At 42.5% G+C, this 18,549-nt stretch overlaps 1 protein-coding gene across 4 annotated transcripts in view; it reads right to left on the bottom strand.

The window, feature by feature from the left end:
• Nucleotides 1-18,549, bottom strand: part of LOC308077834 (calpain-2 catalytic subunit-like) — a 61,244-nt gene that overhangs the window by 32,808 nt on the left and 9,887 nt on the right. For all 4 annotated transcript variants that reach the window (XM_080418802.1, XM_080418801.1, XM_080418799.1 and 1 more), the window contains exons 3-8: nucleotides 15,356-15,474; nucleotides 12,564-12,697; nucleotides 6,522-6,690; nucleotides 6,144-6,227; nucleotides 3,604-3,689; nucleotides 3,168-3,233 (exon numbers count right to left, since the gene is read on the bottom strand). In XM_080418802.1, the coding sequence (XP_080274928.1) occupies nucleotides 3,168-3,233; nucleotides 3,604-3,689; nucleotides 6,144-6,227; nucleotides 6,522-6,690; nucleotides 12,564-12,697; nucleotides 15,356-15,474 (658 nt within the window). The remainder of the gene's footprint in view (nucleotides 1-3,167; nucleotides 3,234-3,603; nucleotides 3,690-6,143; nucleotides 6,228-6,521; nucleotides 6,691-12,563; nucleotides 12,698-15,355; nucleotides 15,475-18,549) is intronic.

Raw genomic sequence — 18,549 nt, 5'->3', positions numbered from 1 at the left:
AGGGGCAGTCAGGCCACTAGGGGCAGTCAGGCCACTAGGACAGTCAGGCCACTAGGGCAGTCAGACCACTAGGGGTAGTCAGACCACTAGGGCAGTCAGGCCACTAGGGCAGTCAGACCACTAGGGCAGTCAGGCCACTAGGGCAGTCAGGCCACTAGGGTAGTCAGGCCACTAGGGGCAGTCAGGCCACTAGGGGCAGTCAGGCCACTAGGGGCAGTCAGGCCACTAGGGCAGTCAGGCCACTAGGGCAGTCAGGCCACTAGGGCAGTCAGGCCACTAGGGGCAGTCAGACCACTAGGGGCAGTCAGGCCACTAGGGGCAGTCAGGCCACTAGGGGCAGTCAGGCCACTAGGGCAGTCAGGCCACTAGGGGCAGTCAGGCCACTAGGGGCAGTCAGACCACTAGGGGCAGTCAGGCCACTAGGGCAGTCAGGCCACTAGGGCAGTCAGGCCACTAGGGGCAGTCAGGCCACTAGGGCAGTCAGGCCACTAGGGCAGTCAGGCCACTAGGGGCAGTCAGACCACTAGGGGCAGTCAGGCCACTAGGGGCAGTCAGGCCACTAGGGGCAGTCAGACCACTAGGGGCAGTCAGGCCACTAGGGCAGTCAGACCACTAGGGCAGTCAGGCCACTAGGGGCAGTCAGGCCACTAGGGGCAGTCAGGCCACTAGGGCAGTCAGACCACTAGGGGCAGTCAGACCACTAGGGCAGTCAGACCACTAGGGCAGTCAGGCCACTAGGGCAGTCAGGCCACTAGGGCAGTCAGACCACTAGGGGCAGTCAGACCACTAGGGCAGTCAGACCACTAGGGCAGTCAGGCCACTAGGGCAGTCAGGCCACTAGGGGCAGTCAGACCACTAGGGGCAGTCAGACCACTAGGGCAGTCAGACCACTAGGGCAGTCAGACCACTAGGGCAGTCAGACCACTAGGGGCAGTCAGACCACTAGGGGCAGTCAGACCACTAGGGGCAGTCAGACCACTAGGGCAGTCAGACCACTAGGGGCAGTCAGACCACTAGGGCAGTCAGACCACTAGGGCAGTCAGGCCACTAGGGGCAGTCAGACCACTAGGGGCAGTCAGACCACTAGGGCAGTCAGACCACTAGGGCAGTCAGACCACTAGGGGCAGTCAGACCACTAGGGGCAGTCAGACCACTAGGGCAGTCAGACCACTAGGGCAGTCAGGCCACTAGGGCAGTCAGACCACTAGGGCAGTCAGACCACTAGGGGCAGTCAGACCACTAGGGGCAGTCAGACCACTAGGGCAGTCAGACCACTAGGGCAGTCAGGCCACTAGGGGCAGTCAGGCCACTAGGGGCAGTCAGGCCACTAGGGGCAGTCAGGCCACTAGGGCAGTCAGACCACTAGGGCAGTCAGACCACTAGGGCAGTCAGGCCACTAGGGGCAGTCAGGCCACTAGGGCAGTCAGACCACTAGGGGCAGTCAGGCCACTAGGGGCAGTCAGACCACTAGGGGCAGTCAGGCCACTAGGGCAGTCAGACCACTAGGGCAGTCAGACCACTAGGGGCAGTCAGGCCACTAGGGGCAGTCAGACCACTAGGGGCAGTCAGGCCACTAGGGCAGTCAGACCACTAGGGCAGTCAGGCCACTAGGGCAGTCAGGCCACTAGGGGCAGTCAGACCACTAGGGCAGTCAGGCCACTAGGGGCAGTCAGGCCACTAGGGCAGTCAGACCACTAGGGGCAGTCAGGCCACTAGGGGCAGTCAGACCACTAGGGGCAGTCAGGCCACTAGGGCAGTCAGACCACTAGGGCAGTCAGACCACTAGGGGCAGTCAGGCCACTAGGGCAGTCAGGCCACTAGGGGCAGTCAGGCCACTAGGGCAGTCAGACCACTAGGGCAGTCAGGCCACTAGGGGCAGTCAGGCCACTAGGGGCAGTCAGGCCACTAGGGGCAGTCAGGCCACTAGGGGCAGTCAGGCCACTAGGGGCAGTCAGGCCACTAGGGCAGTCAGGCCACTAGGGGCAGTCAGGCCACTAGGGCAGTCAGGCCACTAGGGCAGTCAGACCACTAGGGCAGTCAGGCCACTAGGGGCAGTCAGGCCACTAGGGCAGTCAGGCCACTAGGGCAGTCAGACCACTAGGGCAGTCAGGCCACTAGGGGCAGTCAGACCACTAGGGCAGTCAGGCCACTAGGGCAGTCAGGCCACTAGGGGCAGTCAGGCCACTAGGGGCAGTCAGGCCACTAGGGCAGTCAGACCACTAGGGGCAGTCAGGCCACTAGGGGCAGTCAGACCACTAGGGGCAGTCAGGCCACTAGGGCAGTCAGGCCACTAGGGCAGTCAGGCCACTAGGGGCAGTCAGGCCACTAGGGGCAGTCAGACCACTAGGGGCAGTCAGACCACTAGGGCAGTCAGACCACTAGGGGCAGTCAGGCCACTAGGGGCAGTCAGACCACTAGGGGCAGTCAGACCACTAGGGCAGTCAGGCCACTAGGGTAGTCAGACCACTAGGGGCAGTCAGGCCACTAGGGGCAGTCAGGCCACTAGGGGCAGTCAGACCACTAGGGCAGTCAGACCACTAGGGGCAGTCAGACCACTAGGGGCAGTCAGGCCACTAGGGGCAGTCAGACCACTAGGGCAGTCAGGCCACTAGGGGCAGTCAGGCCACTAGGGGCAGTCAGACCACTAGGGGCAGTCAGACCACTAGGGCAGTCAGACCACTAGGGGCAGTCAGGCCACTAGGGGCAGTCAGACCACTAGGGGCAGTCAGACCACTAGGGCAGTCAGGCCACTAGGGTAGTCAGACCACTAGGGGCAGTCAGGCCACTAGGGGCAGTCAGGCCACTAGGGGCAGTCAGACCACTAGGGCAGTCAGACCACTAGGGGCAGTCAGACCACTAGGGGCAGTCAGGCCACTAGGGGCAGTCAGGCCACTAGGGCAGTCAGACCACTAGGGGCAGTCAGGCCACTAGGGGCAGTCAGACCACTAGGGGCAGTCAGGCCACTAGGGCAGTCAGGCCACTAGGGCAGTCAGACCACTAGGGGCAGTCAGGCCACTAGGGGCAGTTGAAATGTATTTTTGGGGGAAATAGATGTATTTATTTTTTCTTCACAGAACCCGAGGCTCGGCCCGGCCCAGAGGGTCCACAATTTGAGAACACTAATGTACATTTTAATTAATTAATTATTCATGAGGTTTTCCACCAACCAGAACTCTCCATCCTCGGCGTTGGCGTTGGGACAATCTCCGTCCACCTGGCCCCATTCAGACGACCTGCAGGATGAGACAGCCAATGAGAGACCAGGACACTTACTACTGACCAATGAGACACTAGGACACTAGTGTCTTGTATGTGTGTATCTGACTCTTGTCACATACAATATGACTGTATTATTACACAAACAGACAGACAGACAGACAGACAGACACACAGACACACAGACAGGTTTACAGACGACAGAGAGAGAGACAGACAGGTTTAGAGACAGACAGACAGACAGACACACAGACAGGTTTACAGACGACAGAGAGACAGACAGACAGGTTTAGAGACAGACAGACAGACAGACACACAGACAGGTTTACAGACAGACAGACAGACAGACAGACAGACAGACAGACAGACAGACAGACAGACAGGTACCCATCACTCCAGGCTCCGGTCCATTCCACCTGACCCCATGGATTCCTCATCCTGATCAGCTTCTCTCTACGACCTCGATAATTCACCTGTTATATAAATATATTATTAATATTAATATTAGTATTATTATAACAATAATTCTCCTGTTATATACATATAGTATTATTATTATTATTATTATTATTATTATTATTATTATTATTATTATTAGTATTATTAGTATTATTATTATTATTATAACAATAATTCACCTGTTATATAAATATATTATTAATATTAATATTAGTATTATTATAACAATAATTCTCCTGTTATATACATATAGTATTATTATTATTATTATTATTATTATTATTAGTATTAGTATTATTATTATTATTATTATTATAACAATAATTCACCTGTTATATAAATATACTATTAATGTAATTATTATTGTTATAACAATAATTCACCTGTTATATAAATATACTATTAATATTAATATTAATATTAATATTAATATTATTATTAGTATTAGTATTATTATAACAATAGTTCACCTGTTATATAAATATATTATTAATATTAATATTATTAGTATTATTATTATTATAACAATAATTAACCTGTTATATAAATATAGTATTAATATTAATATTAATATTATTATTAGTAGTATTATTATAACAATAATTCACCTGTTATATAATTATAGATAGTATTAATATTATTAGTAGTAGTATTATTATAACAATAATTAACCTGTTATATAAATATAGTATTAATATTAATATTATTAATAGTAGTATTATTATAACAATAATTCACCTGTTATATAATTATAGTATTAATATTAATATTATTATTATTAGTATTATTATAACAATAATTCACCTGTTATATAATTATAGTATTAATATTAATATTATTAATAGTAGTATTATTATAACAATAATTCACCTGTTATATAATTATAGTATTAATATTAATATTAATATTATTATTATTATTATTATTATTATAACAATAAATCACCTGTTATATAATTATAGTATTAATATTAATATTAGTATTATTATTAGTAGTATTATTATAACAATAATTCACCTGTTATATAATTATAGTATTAATATTAATATTATTATTATTATTATTAGTATTATTATAACAATAATTCACCTGTTATATAATTATAGTATTAATATTAATATTATTAATAGTAGTATTATTATAACAATAATTCACCTGTTATATAATTATAGTATTAATATTAATATTAATATTATTATTATTATTATAACAATAATTCACCTGTTATATAATTATAGTATTAATATTAATATTAGTATTATTATTAGTAGTATTATTATAACAATAATTCACCTGTTATATAATTATAGTATTAATATTAATATTAATATTATTATTATTAGTATTATTATAACAATAATTCACCTGTTATATAATTATAGTATAAATATTAATATTATTAATAGTAGTATTATTATAACAATAATTCACCTGTTATATAATTATAGTATTAATATTAATATTAATATTATTATTATTATTATTATTATAACAATAATTCACCTGTTATATAATTATAGTATTAATATTAATATTAGTATTATTATTAGTAGTATTATTATAACAATAATTCACCTGTTATATAATTATAGTATTAATATTAATATTAATATTATTATTATTAGTATTATTATAACAATAATTCACCTGTTATATAATTATAGTATTAACATTAATATTATTAATAGTAGTATTATTATAACAATAATTCACCTGTTATATAATTATAGTATTAATATTAATATTAATATTATTATTATTATTATAACAATAATTCACCTGTTATATAATTATAGTATTAATATTAATATTAGTATTATTATTAGTAGTATTATTATAACAATAATTCACCTGTTATATAATTATAGTATTAATATTAATATTAATATTATTATTATTATTATTATTATAACAATAATTCACCTGTTATATAATTATAGTATTAATATTAATATTAGTATTATTATTAGTAGTATTATTATAACAATAATTCACCTGTTATATAATTATAGTATTAATATTAATATTAATATTATTATTATTAGTATTATTATAACAATAATTCACCTGTTATATAATTATAGTATTAATATTAATATTATTAATAGTAGTATTATTATAACAATAATTCACCTGTTATATAATTATAGTATTAATATTAATATTAATATTATTATTATAACAATAATTCACCTGTTATATAATTATAGTATTAATATTAATATTAGTATTATTATTAGTAATATTATTATAACAATAATTCACCTGTTATATAATTATAGTATTAATATTAACATTAATATTATTATTATTATTAGTATTATTATAACAATAATTCACCTGTTATATAATTATAGTATTAATATTAATATTAGTATTATTATTGGTAGTATCACAATAAATTCACCCGTTCATACATATAGTGTTATTATTATTACTCTACAGTTGCCATGGTAAGTGGGCGTTACCTCAGTGGCTCCGGTCAGAGAGTAGGCGTGGCCTTTCACCAGCTTCTGACGAGTCACGGCCTCTGAGTCAGCAGCGCTGGTGATCTGTTGTCATGGAAACAACGATACTGTTAAAGGAACAGTATGTAACTTTACCCTGTGTTAAAGTTAACCTGTTAACAACCTCAGCCATGTACAGATGGTTGGATGTATGGATGGATAATGTTGGATGTATGGTAGGATCTGGTTGGATAATGTTGGATGTATGGTTGGGCAATGTTGGATTTGGTTGGATGCATGGTTAAATGTGGTTGGATAATGTTGGATGTATGGTTGGGTAATGTTGGATTTGGTTGGATGTATGGTTGGATGTGGTTGGATAAAGTTGGATGTACATACGTCTATAGAGCATCCGACCAGAGCTCCACACTCCAAGGCTTTCTTAATGATGAGGAACATGTTGGATGGAGGTTGTTTGAGGTCGTAGGCCTCAGCGATGCCGCCGGTGAAATCCTCGAAGCCCTCGGTGGTGGAACCCCCTGACAACGCCTCATAGCAACCGTTCACCCTGCAATGTAAACAATACACATCACCACCTAGCAAACACCTGACAACGCCTCATAGCAACCATTCACCCTGCAATGTAAAGAGAAGAGTCTAGGACGTGTGGAGCATTGTCCAGGGTGTTTTAGAGAAGAGAGAAGAGTCTAGGACGTGTGGAGCGTTGTCCAGGGTGTTTTAGAGAAGAGAGAAGAGTCTAGGACGTGTGGAGCGTTGTCCAGGGTGTTTTAGAGAAGAGAGAAGAGTCTAGGACATGTGGAGCGTTGTCCAGGGTGTTTTAGAGAAGAGAGAAGAGTCTAGGACGTGTGGAGCGTTGTCCAGAGTGTTTTAGAGAAGAGAGAAGAGTCTAGGACATGTGGAGCGTTGTCCAGGGTGTTTTAGAGAAGAGAGAAGAGTCTAGGACGTGTGGAGCGTTGTCCATGGTGTTTTAGAGAAGAGAGAAGAGTCTAGGACGTGTGGAGCGTTGTCCATGGTGTTTTAGAGAAGTGAGAAGAGTCTAGGACGTGTGGAGCGTTGTCCATGGTGTTTTAGAGAAGAGAGAAGAGTCTAGGACGTGTGGAGCGTTGTCCAGGGTGTTTTAGAGAAGAGAGAAGAGTCTAGGACGTGTGGAGCGTTGTCCAGGGTGTTTTAGAGAAGAGAGAAGAGTCTAGGACGTGTGGAGCGTTGTCCAGAGTGTTTTAGAGAAGAGAGAAGAGTCTAGGACGTGTGGAGCGTTGTCCATGGTGTTTTAGAGAAGAGAGAAGAGTCTAGGACGTGTGGAGCATTGTCCAGGGTGTTTTAGAGAAGAGAGAAGAGTCTAGGACGTGTGGAGCGTTGTCCAGGGTGTTTTAGAGAAGAGAGAAGAGTCTAGGACGTGTGGAGCGTTGTCCAGAGTGTTTTAGAGAAGAGAGAAGAGTCTAGGACGTGTGGAGCGTTGTCCAGGGTGTTTTAGAGAAGAGAGAAGAGTGTAGGACGTGTGGAGCGTTGTCCAGGGTGTTTTAGAGAAGAGAGAAGAGTGTAGGACGTGTGGAGCGTTGTCCAGAGTGTTTTAGAGAAGAGAGAAGAGTCTAGGACGTGTGGAGCGTTGTCCAGAGTGTTTTAGAGAAGAGAGAAGAGTGTAGGACGTGTGGAGCGTTGTCCAGGGTGTTTTAGAGAAGAGAGAAGAGTCTAGGACGTGTGGAGCGTTGTCCAGGGTGTTTTAGAGAAGAGAGAAGAGTGTAGGACGTGTGGAGCGTTGTCCAGGGTGTTTTAGAGAAGAGAGAAGAGTGTAGGACGTGTGGAGCGTTGTCCAGGGTGTTTTAGAGAAGAGAGAAGAGTCTAGGACGTGTGGAGCGTTGTCCAGAGTGTTTTAGAGAAGAGAGAAGAGTCTAGGACGTGTGGAGCGTTGTCCAGGGTGTTTTAGAGAAGAGAGAAGAGTGTAGGACGTGTGGAGCGTTGTCCAGGGTGTTTTAGAGAAGAGAGAAGAGTGTAGGACGTGTGGAGCGTTGTCCAGGGTGTTTTAGAGAAGAGAGAAGAGTCTAGGACGTGTGGAGCGTTGTCCAGAGTGTTTTAGAGAAGAGAGAAGAGTCTAGGACGTGTGGAGCGTTGTCCAGGGTGTTTTAGAGAAGAGAGAAGAGTGTAGGACGTGTGGAGCGTTGTCCAGGGTGTTTTAGAGAAGAGAGAAGAGTGTAGGACGTGTGGAGCGTTGTCCAGGGTGTTTTAGAGAAGAGAGAAGAGTGTAGGACGTGTGGAGCGTTGTCCAGAGTGTTTTAGAGAAGAGAGAAGAGTCTAGGACGTGTGGAGCGTTGTCCAGAGTGTTTTAGAGAAGAGAGAAGAGTGTAGGACGTGTGGAGCGTTGTCCAGGGTGTTTTAGAGAAGAGAGAAGAGTCTAGGACGTGTGGAGCGTTGTCCAGGGTGTTTTAGAGAAGAGAGAAGAGTGTAGGACGTGTGGAGCGTTGTCCAGGGTGTTTTAGAGAAGAGAGAAGAGTCTAGGACGTGTGGAGCGTTGTCCAGAGTGTTTTAGAGAAGAGAGAAGGGTCTAGGACGTGTGGAGCGTTGTCCAGGGTGTTTTAGAGAAGAGAGAAGAGTCTAGGACGTGTGGAGCGTTGTCCAGAGTGTTTTAGAGAAGAGAGAAGAGTCTAGGACGTGTGGAGCGTTGTCCAGGGTGTTTTAGAGAAGAGAGAAGGGTCTAGGACGTGTGGAGCGTTGTCCAGGGTGTTTTAGAGAAGAGAGAAGAGTCTAGGACGTGTGGAGCGTTGTCCAGAGTGTTTTAGAGAAGAGAGAAGAGTCTAGGACGTGTGGAGCGTTGTCCAGGGTGTTTTAGAGAAGAGAGAAGAGTGTAGGACGTGTGGAGCGTTGTCCAGGGTGTTTTAGAGAAGAGAGAAGAGTCTAGGACGTGTGGAGCGTTGTCCAGAGTGTTTTAGAGAAGAGAGAAGAGTGTAGGACGTGTGGAGCGTTGTCCAGGGTGTTTTAGAGAAGAGAGAAGAGTCTAGGACGTGTGGAGCGTTGTCCAGGGTGTTTTAGAGAAGAGAGAAGAGTGTAGGACGTGTGGAGCGTTGTCCAGGGTGTTTTAGAGAAGAGAGAAGAGTCTAGGACGTGTGGAGCGTTGTCCAGAGTGTTTTAGAGAAGAGAGAAGGGTCTAGGACGTGTGGAGCGTTGTCCAGGGTGTTTTAGAGAAGAGAGAAGAGTCTAGGACGTGTGGAGCGTTGTCCAGAGTGTTTTAGAGAAGAGAGAAGAGTCTAGGACGTGTGGAGCGTTGTCCAGGGTGTTTTAGAGAAGAGAGAAGAGTCTAGGACGTGTGGAGCGTTGTCCAGGGTGTTTTAGAGAAGAGAGAAGAGTCTAGGACGTGTGGAGCGTTGTCCAGGGTGTTTTAGAGAAGAGAGAAGAGTCTAGGACGTGTGGAGCGTTGTCCAGGGTGTTTTAGAGAAGAGAGAAGAGTCTAGGACGTGTGGAGCGTTGTCCAGAGTGTTTTAGAGAAGAGAGAAGAGTGTAGGACGTGTGGAGCGTTGTCCAGAGTGTTTTAGAGAAGAGAGAAGAGTCTAGGACGTGTGGAGCGTTGTCCAGGGTGTTTTAGAGAAGAGAGAAGAGTCTAGGACGTGTGGAGCGTTGTCCAGGGTGTTTTAGAGAAGAGAGAAGAGTCTAGGACGTGTGGAGCGTTGTCCAGGGTGTTTTAGAGAAGAGAGAAGGGTCTAGGACAGGGGTGTCAAACTCGCGGCCCGCGGGCATTTTGCGGCCCGCGGAAAGGTCCAGTGCGGCCCGCGAAATACTTTTCAAAATAGTGAATTGATACTACCTCTAACAGAAATAGAGTCGGAGTTTGCACGTTGCCTTGCTGAGCGTCCAAGCAGCTCTCCCCCCTCCCCCACTGGCTGCAGCAAGTACCTCTGATGGCCCGGTAGTCAGCCAACATTCCACAGCCAGCTGTGGACTGTTCTGGCTGATTGGCTCGTTAACAGTCTATTCAACTAGTCGGCTAGTATACTCTCAGATCTCTCTCTCTCTCTCTCTCTCTGTCTCTCTGTCTCTCTGTCTCTCTGTCTGTCTGTCTGTCTGTCTGTCTGTCTGTCTGTCTGTCTGTCTGACACACACACACACACACACACAGGAGCTTGCCCTGAGAAAGGAGGAGATCGCACTATGAGCTTGTAGATCTGCTATTTTTGAAAAATCATGGAAATCTTTACAGATGTCTCCTAAATCCTAACAGTTTTCTGAAACACTTATGTTGCTATAATATGTGGTTCTCTAACTTTTTTATGTCTATATTATATGTCTATATTATATATATATATACATATATATATATATATATATGTGTGTGTGTGTGTGTGTGTGTGAGAGAACGCTCCCCCCTCCCCACTTGTTCTGTAAAGAACAATAGGCAAGCAATTGAAGCCATGGCCAGAACATTATTATAACCACACACATTACCTCACACATTACCAGGTAATGAATTTAATTGTTCTATTTCAAATGGATGGGCTCATTACAAATTGCATTGTTTGATTTTAATGTAAATAATTAAAGTAGCTAATCTTCATAAAACATTTTTTAAAGTGATATACTGTAGTTATAGCAGTGACTGAGATGTAGTGGAGTTCTGGAAATTGGAAATACTCTAGTAAAGTAAAACTCAAATCTTTAGGTACAGTACTTGAGTAAATGTAATTAGTTACTTTACACCACTGTTCTATAAATGTAATTATTTAACCACCCACACACATTACCAGATATTGTTTAATTTCAAATTGAATTATTCTACTTAACACATTGGGTGCCAGCATTTTTTCATAACAACTTACGTTGGGTGCCAGCATTCTCCCCATTGACTGCGCTTTGCTGTTTAAAGCTCTAGACTCCACGAGGAGCAAATCCATGTAAAAAAAAACATCCATTCATGTTGCGCGATGACCCTGGCTACAGCCTGGAACGATAACATTTCACTCGCGAGTTACAATGGGGGGGGATCGCGCATCGCGCATGACCGGTTTTCCCCACCGGAAACAGATTCGGAGATATAGGTGTTTTAAAGAAGGAAATAGACAGGAAGTGGATGGCGGCCATGTTTTTGTTTTTCCGGTGATCTATCTGGCCTATCCTTCTCAAGATCACAATGGGTACTCCCAGAGCTGCTCTAGCCCCGCCCGTGTGGAGAAAAACGAAAAAAACAAAAAGACATATTTCACGGTCTGGACCGTGTTCGGCACCGGACCGCTACTCTGCGCAAACACGGTTCAGACCGTGTTTGGCACCCGATGTGTTAAAATGGTTTATAATAAGGGTAATAATAATAATAATAATAATAATAATAATAATAATAATAATAATAATAATAATAATAATAATAATAATAAGACAAGACAAGACAACAGAATGCTGTATAACTGAATGCGTGTGAGCGCGCATGTGCGTCCGCAACTGGTTCCTGCCCACCTCAAGTCACCATTTGACCAATCTTGCCCGGACACCAAAATGAGTTTGCCACCCCTGGTCTAGGATGTGTGGAGCGTTGTCCAGAGTGTTTTAGAGAAGATTCCCAAGACAGGAAGAGGAAACGAGTACGCTGCCACCTTCTGTAATCAACACACTGTGATGTCACATGACATGATGAACACACTGTGATGTCACATGACATGATGAACACACTGTGATGTCACATGACATGATGAACACACTGTGATGTCACATGACATGATGAACACACTGTGATGTCACATGACATGATGAACACACTGTGATGTCACATGACATGATGAACACACTGTGATGTCACATGACATGATGAACACACTGTGATGTCACATGACATGATGAACACACTGTGAAGTCACATGACATGATGAACACACTGTGATGTCACATGACATGATGAGAACAGAGCAGGTCATTGTCCTGAATTCACAGCCACAGACAGAGAGTCCAAACTATTTACACTTTACAATGTATTCATTTATCAGACGCTCTTTATGTGACTTACAGTAAACAAGGTAAACACATACATAGAAAATATATAATAATATAATATACTATTAATAATATAACAATATAATATAACTTACAATAAACCAGGTAAACACATACATAGAATGAAGAGAGACATTGTAAACTAGGCTTACAGGAAAACAATGAACCTAGCATCAGTCTCTAAACAATATAATATCAATAAATCAATAATCTGTACATTAAAACTATACAGTAGAAGTAAAAGTATCGAAAATTGGAAATACTCCAGTAAAGTAAAAATACCTTAAAATTGTACTTAAGTACAGTACTTGAGGAAATGTGGTCAGTTACTTTAAACCACTGCAGAGCACAATAGCAATACCACAGACAGACAGACAGACAGACAGACAGACAGACAGACAGACAGACAGACAGACAGACAGACAGACAGACAGACAGACAGACAGACAGGTATCTTACTTGGCGTATGCTTTCTCCAGCAGAGCGCTCCAGAACTCTCTTCCCTCGGCAGAATGAACGAACAGCAACTCTCCATCTTTAGCAGGAAGTCTGTCATCAATGACCACATCCACCCACTCTCCATACTGCCAGAACTATAATATATATTAATATTATAGTTATTACATATTAAACTACATCCACCCACTCTCCATACTGCCAGAACTATATAAATACATATTAATATTATAGTTATTACATATTATACTACATCCACCCACTCTCCATACTGACAGAACTATATAAATACATATTAATATTATAGTTATTACATATTATACTACATCCACCCACTCTCCATACTGACAGAACTATAATACATATTAATATTATAGTTATAACATATTAAACTACATCTACCCACTCTCCATACTGACAGAACTATAATATATATTAATATTATAGTTATAACATATTAAACTACATCCACCCACTCTCCATACTGACAGAACTATAATATATATTAATATTATAGTTATTACATATTAAACTACGTCCACCCACTCTCCATACTGCCAGAACTATAATATATATTAATATTATAGTTATTACATATTAAACTACATCCACCCACTCTCCATACTGCCAGAACTATAATACATATTAATATTATAGTTATTACATATTAAACTACATCCACCCACTCTCCATACTGACAGAACTATAATACATATTAATATTATAGTTATTACATATTAAACTACGTCCACCCACTCTCCATACTGAAGAAGTTGGCCTGGGAAAACAAATGACAGTATTCCGTAACATGCACATGCACACATAGACATCAAAGGGGGCTTGAGCCCCTGCCCTTCTATGTCTGTGGGTAAAAAGTGCCCTCGCCAACCATGGATGCAGCATTTATAATGGTGAAAAAACAACAAATGCCCTTTCTCTATGCTGTAGCCTAGGCTACTCGAAGGCACTGAGGCAGCATTCAAGAGAATTGCCCCCGTCTTACTCTCCTGAACTGGAATGCAGCCTTTAATGTTAAGTTTGTAAAGTAAGAATGCCCCCTAGTCTCCTCTGTCTGTAAACTGTAGAAATCCCTGAGCATCCGTTGGCCCGCACCTGCAGACAGTAAAGTTTACTTAATTGAGCCCCATGCCGTGCAGTGCGCGCGCAGAATTATAGCCGATTTACACGCCCACAACGCATCGCAACGCGAGGCGTTGTGAGCTTGTAGATCGGCTATTTTTGGTGCGCGATACCGCCCGCCAAACGAAGTATACATACACAATGGAAACCTAGCTGAGCGCACGGCACAACAACACACATCTTCAATGAACACGGACCGATTTGAGACAGAGTATTACTTGTCAAGCAGGAGCCTGCTGCCAAGTCTCACCCTTTAAGAGTGAGAGTCACGCAATTTAACCTCTTCACACGCCTCACGCGCCATTTCACACGCTTTTTCCCTCTCACAGCAAAAAAGAAACAAAAACGGAACGCTCGTCCTAAAACACACTGCCCCATTTTTTCCGGACCGTGGCCGCTGGATTAGACCTGCTGGGGCGAGCGTGTTTTAGGACGACCATTCCATTCCATTTGGAGAGGTCATTAGGACGTTCCATTTGGAGAGGTCATTAGGACGTTCCATTTGGAGAGGTCATTAGGACGTTCCATTTGGAGAGGTCATTAGGACGTTCCATTTGGAGAGGTCATTAGGACGTTCCATTCGGAGAGGTCATTAGGACGTTCCATTTGGAGAGGTCATTAGGACGTTCCATTTGGAGAGGTCATTAGGACGTTCCATTTGGAGAGGTCATTAGGACGTTCCATTTGGAGAGGTCATTAGGACGTTCCATTTGGAGAGGTCATTAGGACGTTCCATTTGGAGAGGTGCGCTGCGCGATGGGATGGACTGGAGAGAAGGACCCGCCGAGTTTTCCTTTTTGCTTGATATTGTTTGATGGAGAAACAATCATGACTGATACACATGAAAGAAGACCCTTCACAGCTAATAGAGAATTATACATTTTAAGAATCTGTTCAGAATTGAATGAGTACGGCTATAGTTAAATGTGAACTCTTTCTGCTATAAATATGCATCCATGCGTTCTGTGCGCCCGTCGGCTGCTAAATTTTTTTGTACCGAATTAACCAAATTAAAGTAATAAAAACCAGAAATAAAAAGGGGTAAAACCGGGACCCCCCCCCCCCAAAAAAAAAAAGAGACTGCTTTCAGCTTTGGTGCACCCGAGTCTTACAACAAGAGCTTAAACTGAACACCCTAGCATCTATTGGCCATTTTAGGAATGTACATAATAACCGTGTATTACCTGTATGCAACTGATTGCTGTTAACATGCAATTGTTTTAACTGTTTGTGTCAACTTTATAGTTTTTTTCTTGTTGCTCTTATGTTATTTATATGTGTATATATATGTTATTTATATGTGTATATATATGTTATTTATATGTGTATATATATGTTATTTATATGTGTATATATATGTTATATATGTGTGTAATCTGGGCATCATTGTAAATGAGGGTCTCCTCTCCCTCAATGATCTCTCAGAGAATCTTAAATAAAGGTTGAATGAATATGAAATATCACTATTGTTTTTGACTAATAACTTAGTTAATTTCATATGAAAACGTGTGTGTGTGTGTGTGTGTGTGTGTGTGTGTGTGTGTGTGTGTGTGTGTGTGTGTGTGTGTGTGTGTGTGTGTGTGTGTGTGTGTGTGTGTGTGTGTGTGTGTGTGTGTGTGTGTGTGTGTGTGTGCGCGTGCGCGTGCGTCTCTCACCTGGAAGTGGAATATTCCAGCGTATTGGTCTCCAAAGTCCTGATCCATAGGAACCACTCTGGCCATAACGTCTTCATTCAGAGTTAATGAGGCGATGGCTGCTAGGAGCCAACAGTCACCTGTTATATACACACACACACACACACACACACACACACACACACACAGAGTTATTTAAGATGTTGGCTTTCCACAGGGGAGACCCGGGTTCGATTCCCGGCTGTTACGCTTCGGTGATCACATTATTCCGGCCACGCCCAATGTGGGGGCGTGGCCAGGCGATCCCACAATAACTAGTGGAGATAACATTAGTGTGATAACTCTGTTAGGTCAATTTATGTATCACACACACATTCACACATAAACACACATGAGCTAAATACACTAACACTTAGTACACACAGTACAGTATGGGGTTTCTCTTAGCCAGCCCGCCATCACTACAACATTTAGGTCCCGTAGCCTTATGAGCTAATGTAGCTTGAGTTAGCATGAGCTCCACAGAGCTAGCCACAGCAGTTAGTTATAGATATGTCATCTAACTGTAAATAAAGAAAACAAATACACCATTAACAACACGAAAACGCAATATACATAAATATACCACCAGGGCTTATTATACAAAAACAAACACTTTTATGCACAATGGACACCAGCTCTTATCAGTAGACATTCATCTATTCTACACACGACTAATATCCGACTCCTACTGAGGACAACACACAACATAGAAAACACACAACATAGAAAATACACAACATAGAAAACACACAACATAGAAAACACACAACATAGAGAACACACAACATAGAAAATACACAACATAGAAAACACACAACATAGAAAACACACAACATAGAAAACACACAACATAGAAAACACACAACATAGAAAATACACAACATAGAAAACACACAACATAGAAAACACACAACATAGAAAACACACAACATAGAGAACACACAACATAGAAAACACACAACATAGAAAACACACAACATAGAAAACACACAACATAGAAAACACACAACATAGAAAACACACAACATAGAAAACACACAACATAGAAAATACACAACATAGAAAACACACAACATAGAGAAGCAACGCATGCTCACAAAGGTTTAGCGAGCGTCCACCCTCCCACCACTAGAGGTCACTCTCACATCACAAATATCAAGAGGTATTACAGTTTTTCAGTGCAAAACCCCACAATCCCTTTTACCCATTAAGTCATTTATTTATTTGAGCTAAAAAGCATTATTTTACACTTTGGCTATTCAAAAATAGCAGATCTACAAGCTCATGTAGCTAGTAGATCTGCTATCTTGCTAGCTTGTAGATCTGCTATTTTTGATAAATAGTGAAAATGTGTGAAAATCTTTTAATATATATTCTTAAAGCGAACATTTGTAACTCAAATCTTTGTTTCTGGGGGGTCCCTGGAACAACATATTTTGAGATGGGGGTCGGCGGCCAAATACATATAATTCTGGCGGTCCTTGACATGAAACAGTTTGAGCACTGATATAGAAACATAGGTTTATCAGAACCACTGATATAGAAACATAGGTTTATCAGAACCACTGATATAGAAACATAGGTTTATCAGAACCACTGATATAGAAACATAGGTTTTTCAGAACACTGTTGGGATTGAGGAGACATGTAGAATGGGCTTCAGGTCTTAATGGGTTAAAAGTAAAACATGTTAGAACTGTTTCCACCACTGTCAGTTACTGGGAGGTCAGAGGTCAGGAAATCCCTCAGAAAAGGGCGTTAGAATCTCTAGTGAATGATGACTCATCATTCACTATGAATCATAAATGAATGTCATATAATCACATGGCAATACTACACAACCCAAACCTTTACTAAAGAGTTCTGTCCCTTTAAGAGAGAGACACAGAGAGAGAGACACAGAGAGAGAGAGAGAGAGAGAGAGAGAGAGGCTAGAGATTTGGGATCTCATGGTGGTGACTCACACATCTGACAAACAAAACCCATATCCTCTGATTCTGTGTGTCTGTGTGTGTGTGTGTGTGTGTGTGTGTGTGTGTGTGTGTGTGTGTGTGTGTGTGTGTGTGTGTGTGTGTGTGTGTGTGTGTGTGTGTGTGTGTGTGTGTGTGTTTGTGTGTACAGTATGTTGGCATGTGTATGGGTGTGTCTTTTCCCTTCATAAGTACAGACATTTTGAAAAAAATGTGTGTGTGTGTGTGTGTGTGTGTGTGTGTGTGTGTGTGTGTGTGTGTGTGTGTGTGTGTGTGTGTGTGTGTGTGTGTGTGTGTGTGTGTGTTTGTTTGTGTGCGATAGAGTTTTGCATGTGTGGACAGACTCACAGAAAGAATGTGTGTGTGTGTGTGTGTGTGTGTGTGTGTGTGTGTGTGTGTGTGTGTGTGTGTGTGTGTGTGTGTGTGTGTGTGTGTGTGTGTGTGTGTGTGTGTGTGTGTGTGTGTGTGTGTGTGTGTGTGGTATGTGGGTGTGTCCAGTGTGTGTGTGTGTGTACACAGGGCTTTCCTCTCATTGGTTGAGTCATAACATGTCTAAACCAAACCAGTCTCTCCTCTCTCTCTCTCTCTCTCTGCTTTGTAAACTCTCTCCAAAACAAGCTACAAGCCCTCAGGCCCACTAAACCAGGGCTCTTCAATGTGTATTAAGGCCAAGGACCCCCTAACTGAGAGAGAGATGAAGCAGGGACCCCTTAGCTGAGAGAGAGATGAAGCAGGGACCCCCTAGAGACAGATGAAGCAGGGACCCCTTAGCTGAGAGAGATGAAGCAGGGACCCCTTAGCTGAGAGACAGATGAAGCATGGACCCCTTAGCTGAGAGAGAGATGAAGCAGGGACCCCTTAGCTGAGAGAGAGATGAAGCAGGGACCCCTTAGCTGAGAGACAGATGAAGCAGGGACCCCTTAGCTGAGAGAGAGATGAAGCAGGGACCCCTTAGCTGAGAGACAGATGAAGCATGGACCCCTTAGCTGAGAGAGAGATGAAGCAGGGACCCCTTAGAGACAGATGAAGCATGGACCCCTTAGAGAGAGATGAAGCAGGGACCCCTTAGAGACAGATGAAGCATGGACCCCTTAGAGAGAGATGAAGCAGGGACCCCTTAGCTGAGAGACAGATGAAGCAGGGACCCCTTAGCTGAGAGACAGATGAAGCAGGGACCCCTTAGCTGAGAGAGAGATGAAGCAG

This window comes from Gymnoscopelus braueri (genome assembly GCF_963280865.1).
Source record: "Gymnoscopelus braueri genome assembly, chromosome: 2".
In the NCBI taxonomy this organism is placed as follows: domain Eukaryota; kingdom Metazoa; phylum Chordata; class Actinopteri; order Myctophiformes; family Myctophidae; genus Gymnoscopelus; species Gymnoscopelus braueri.
This window is presented reverse-complemented; position numbering and strand designations above follow the sequence as displayed.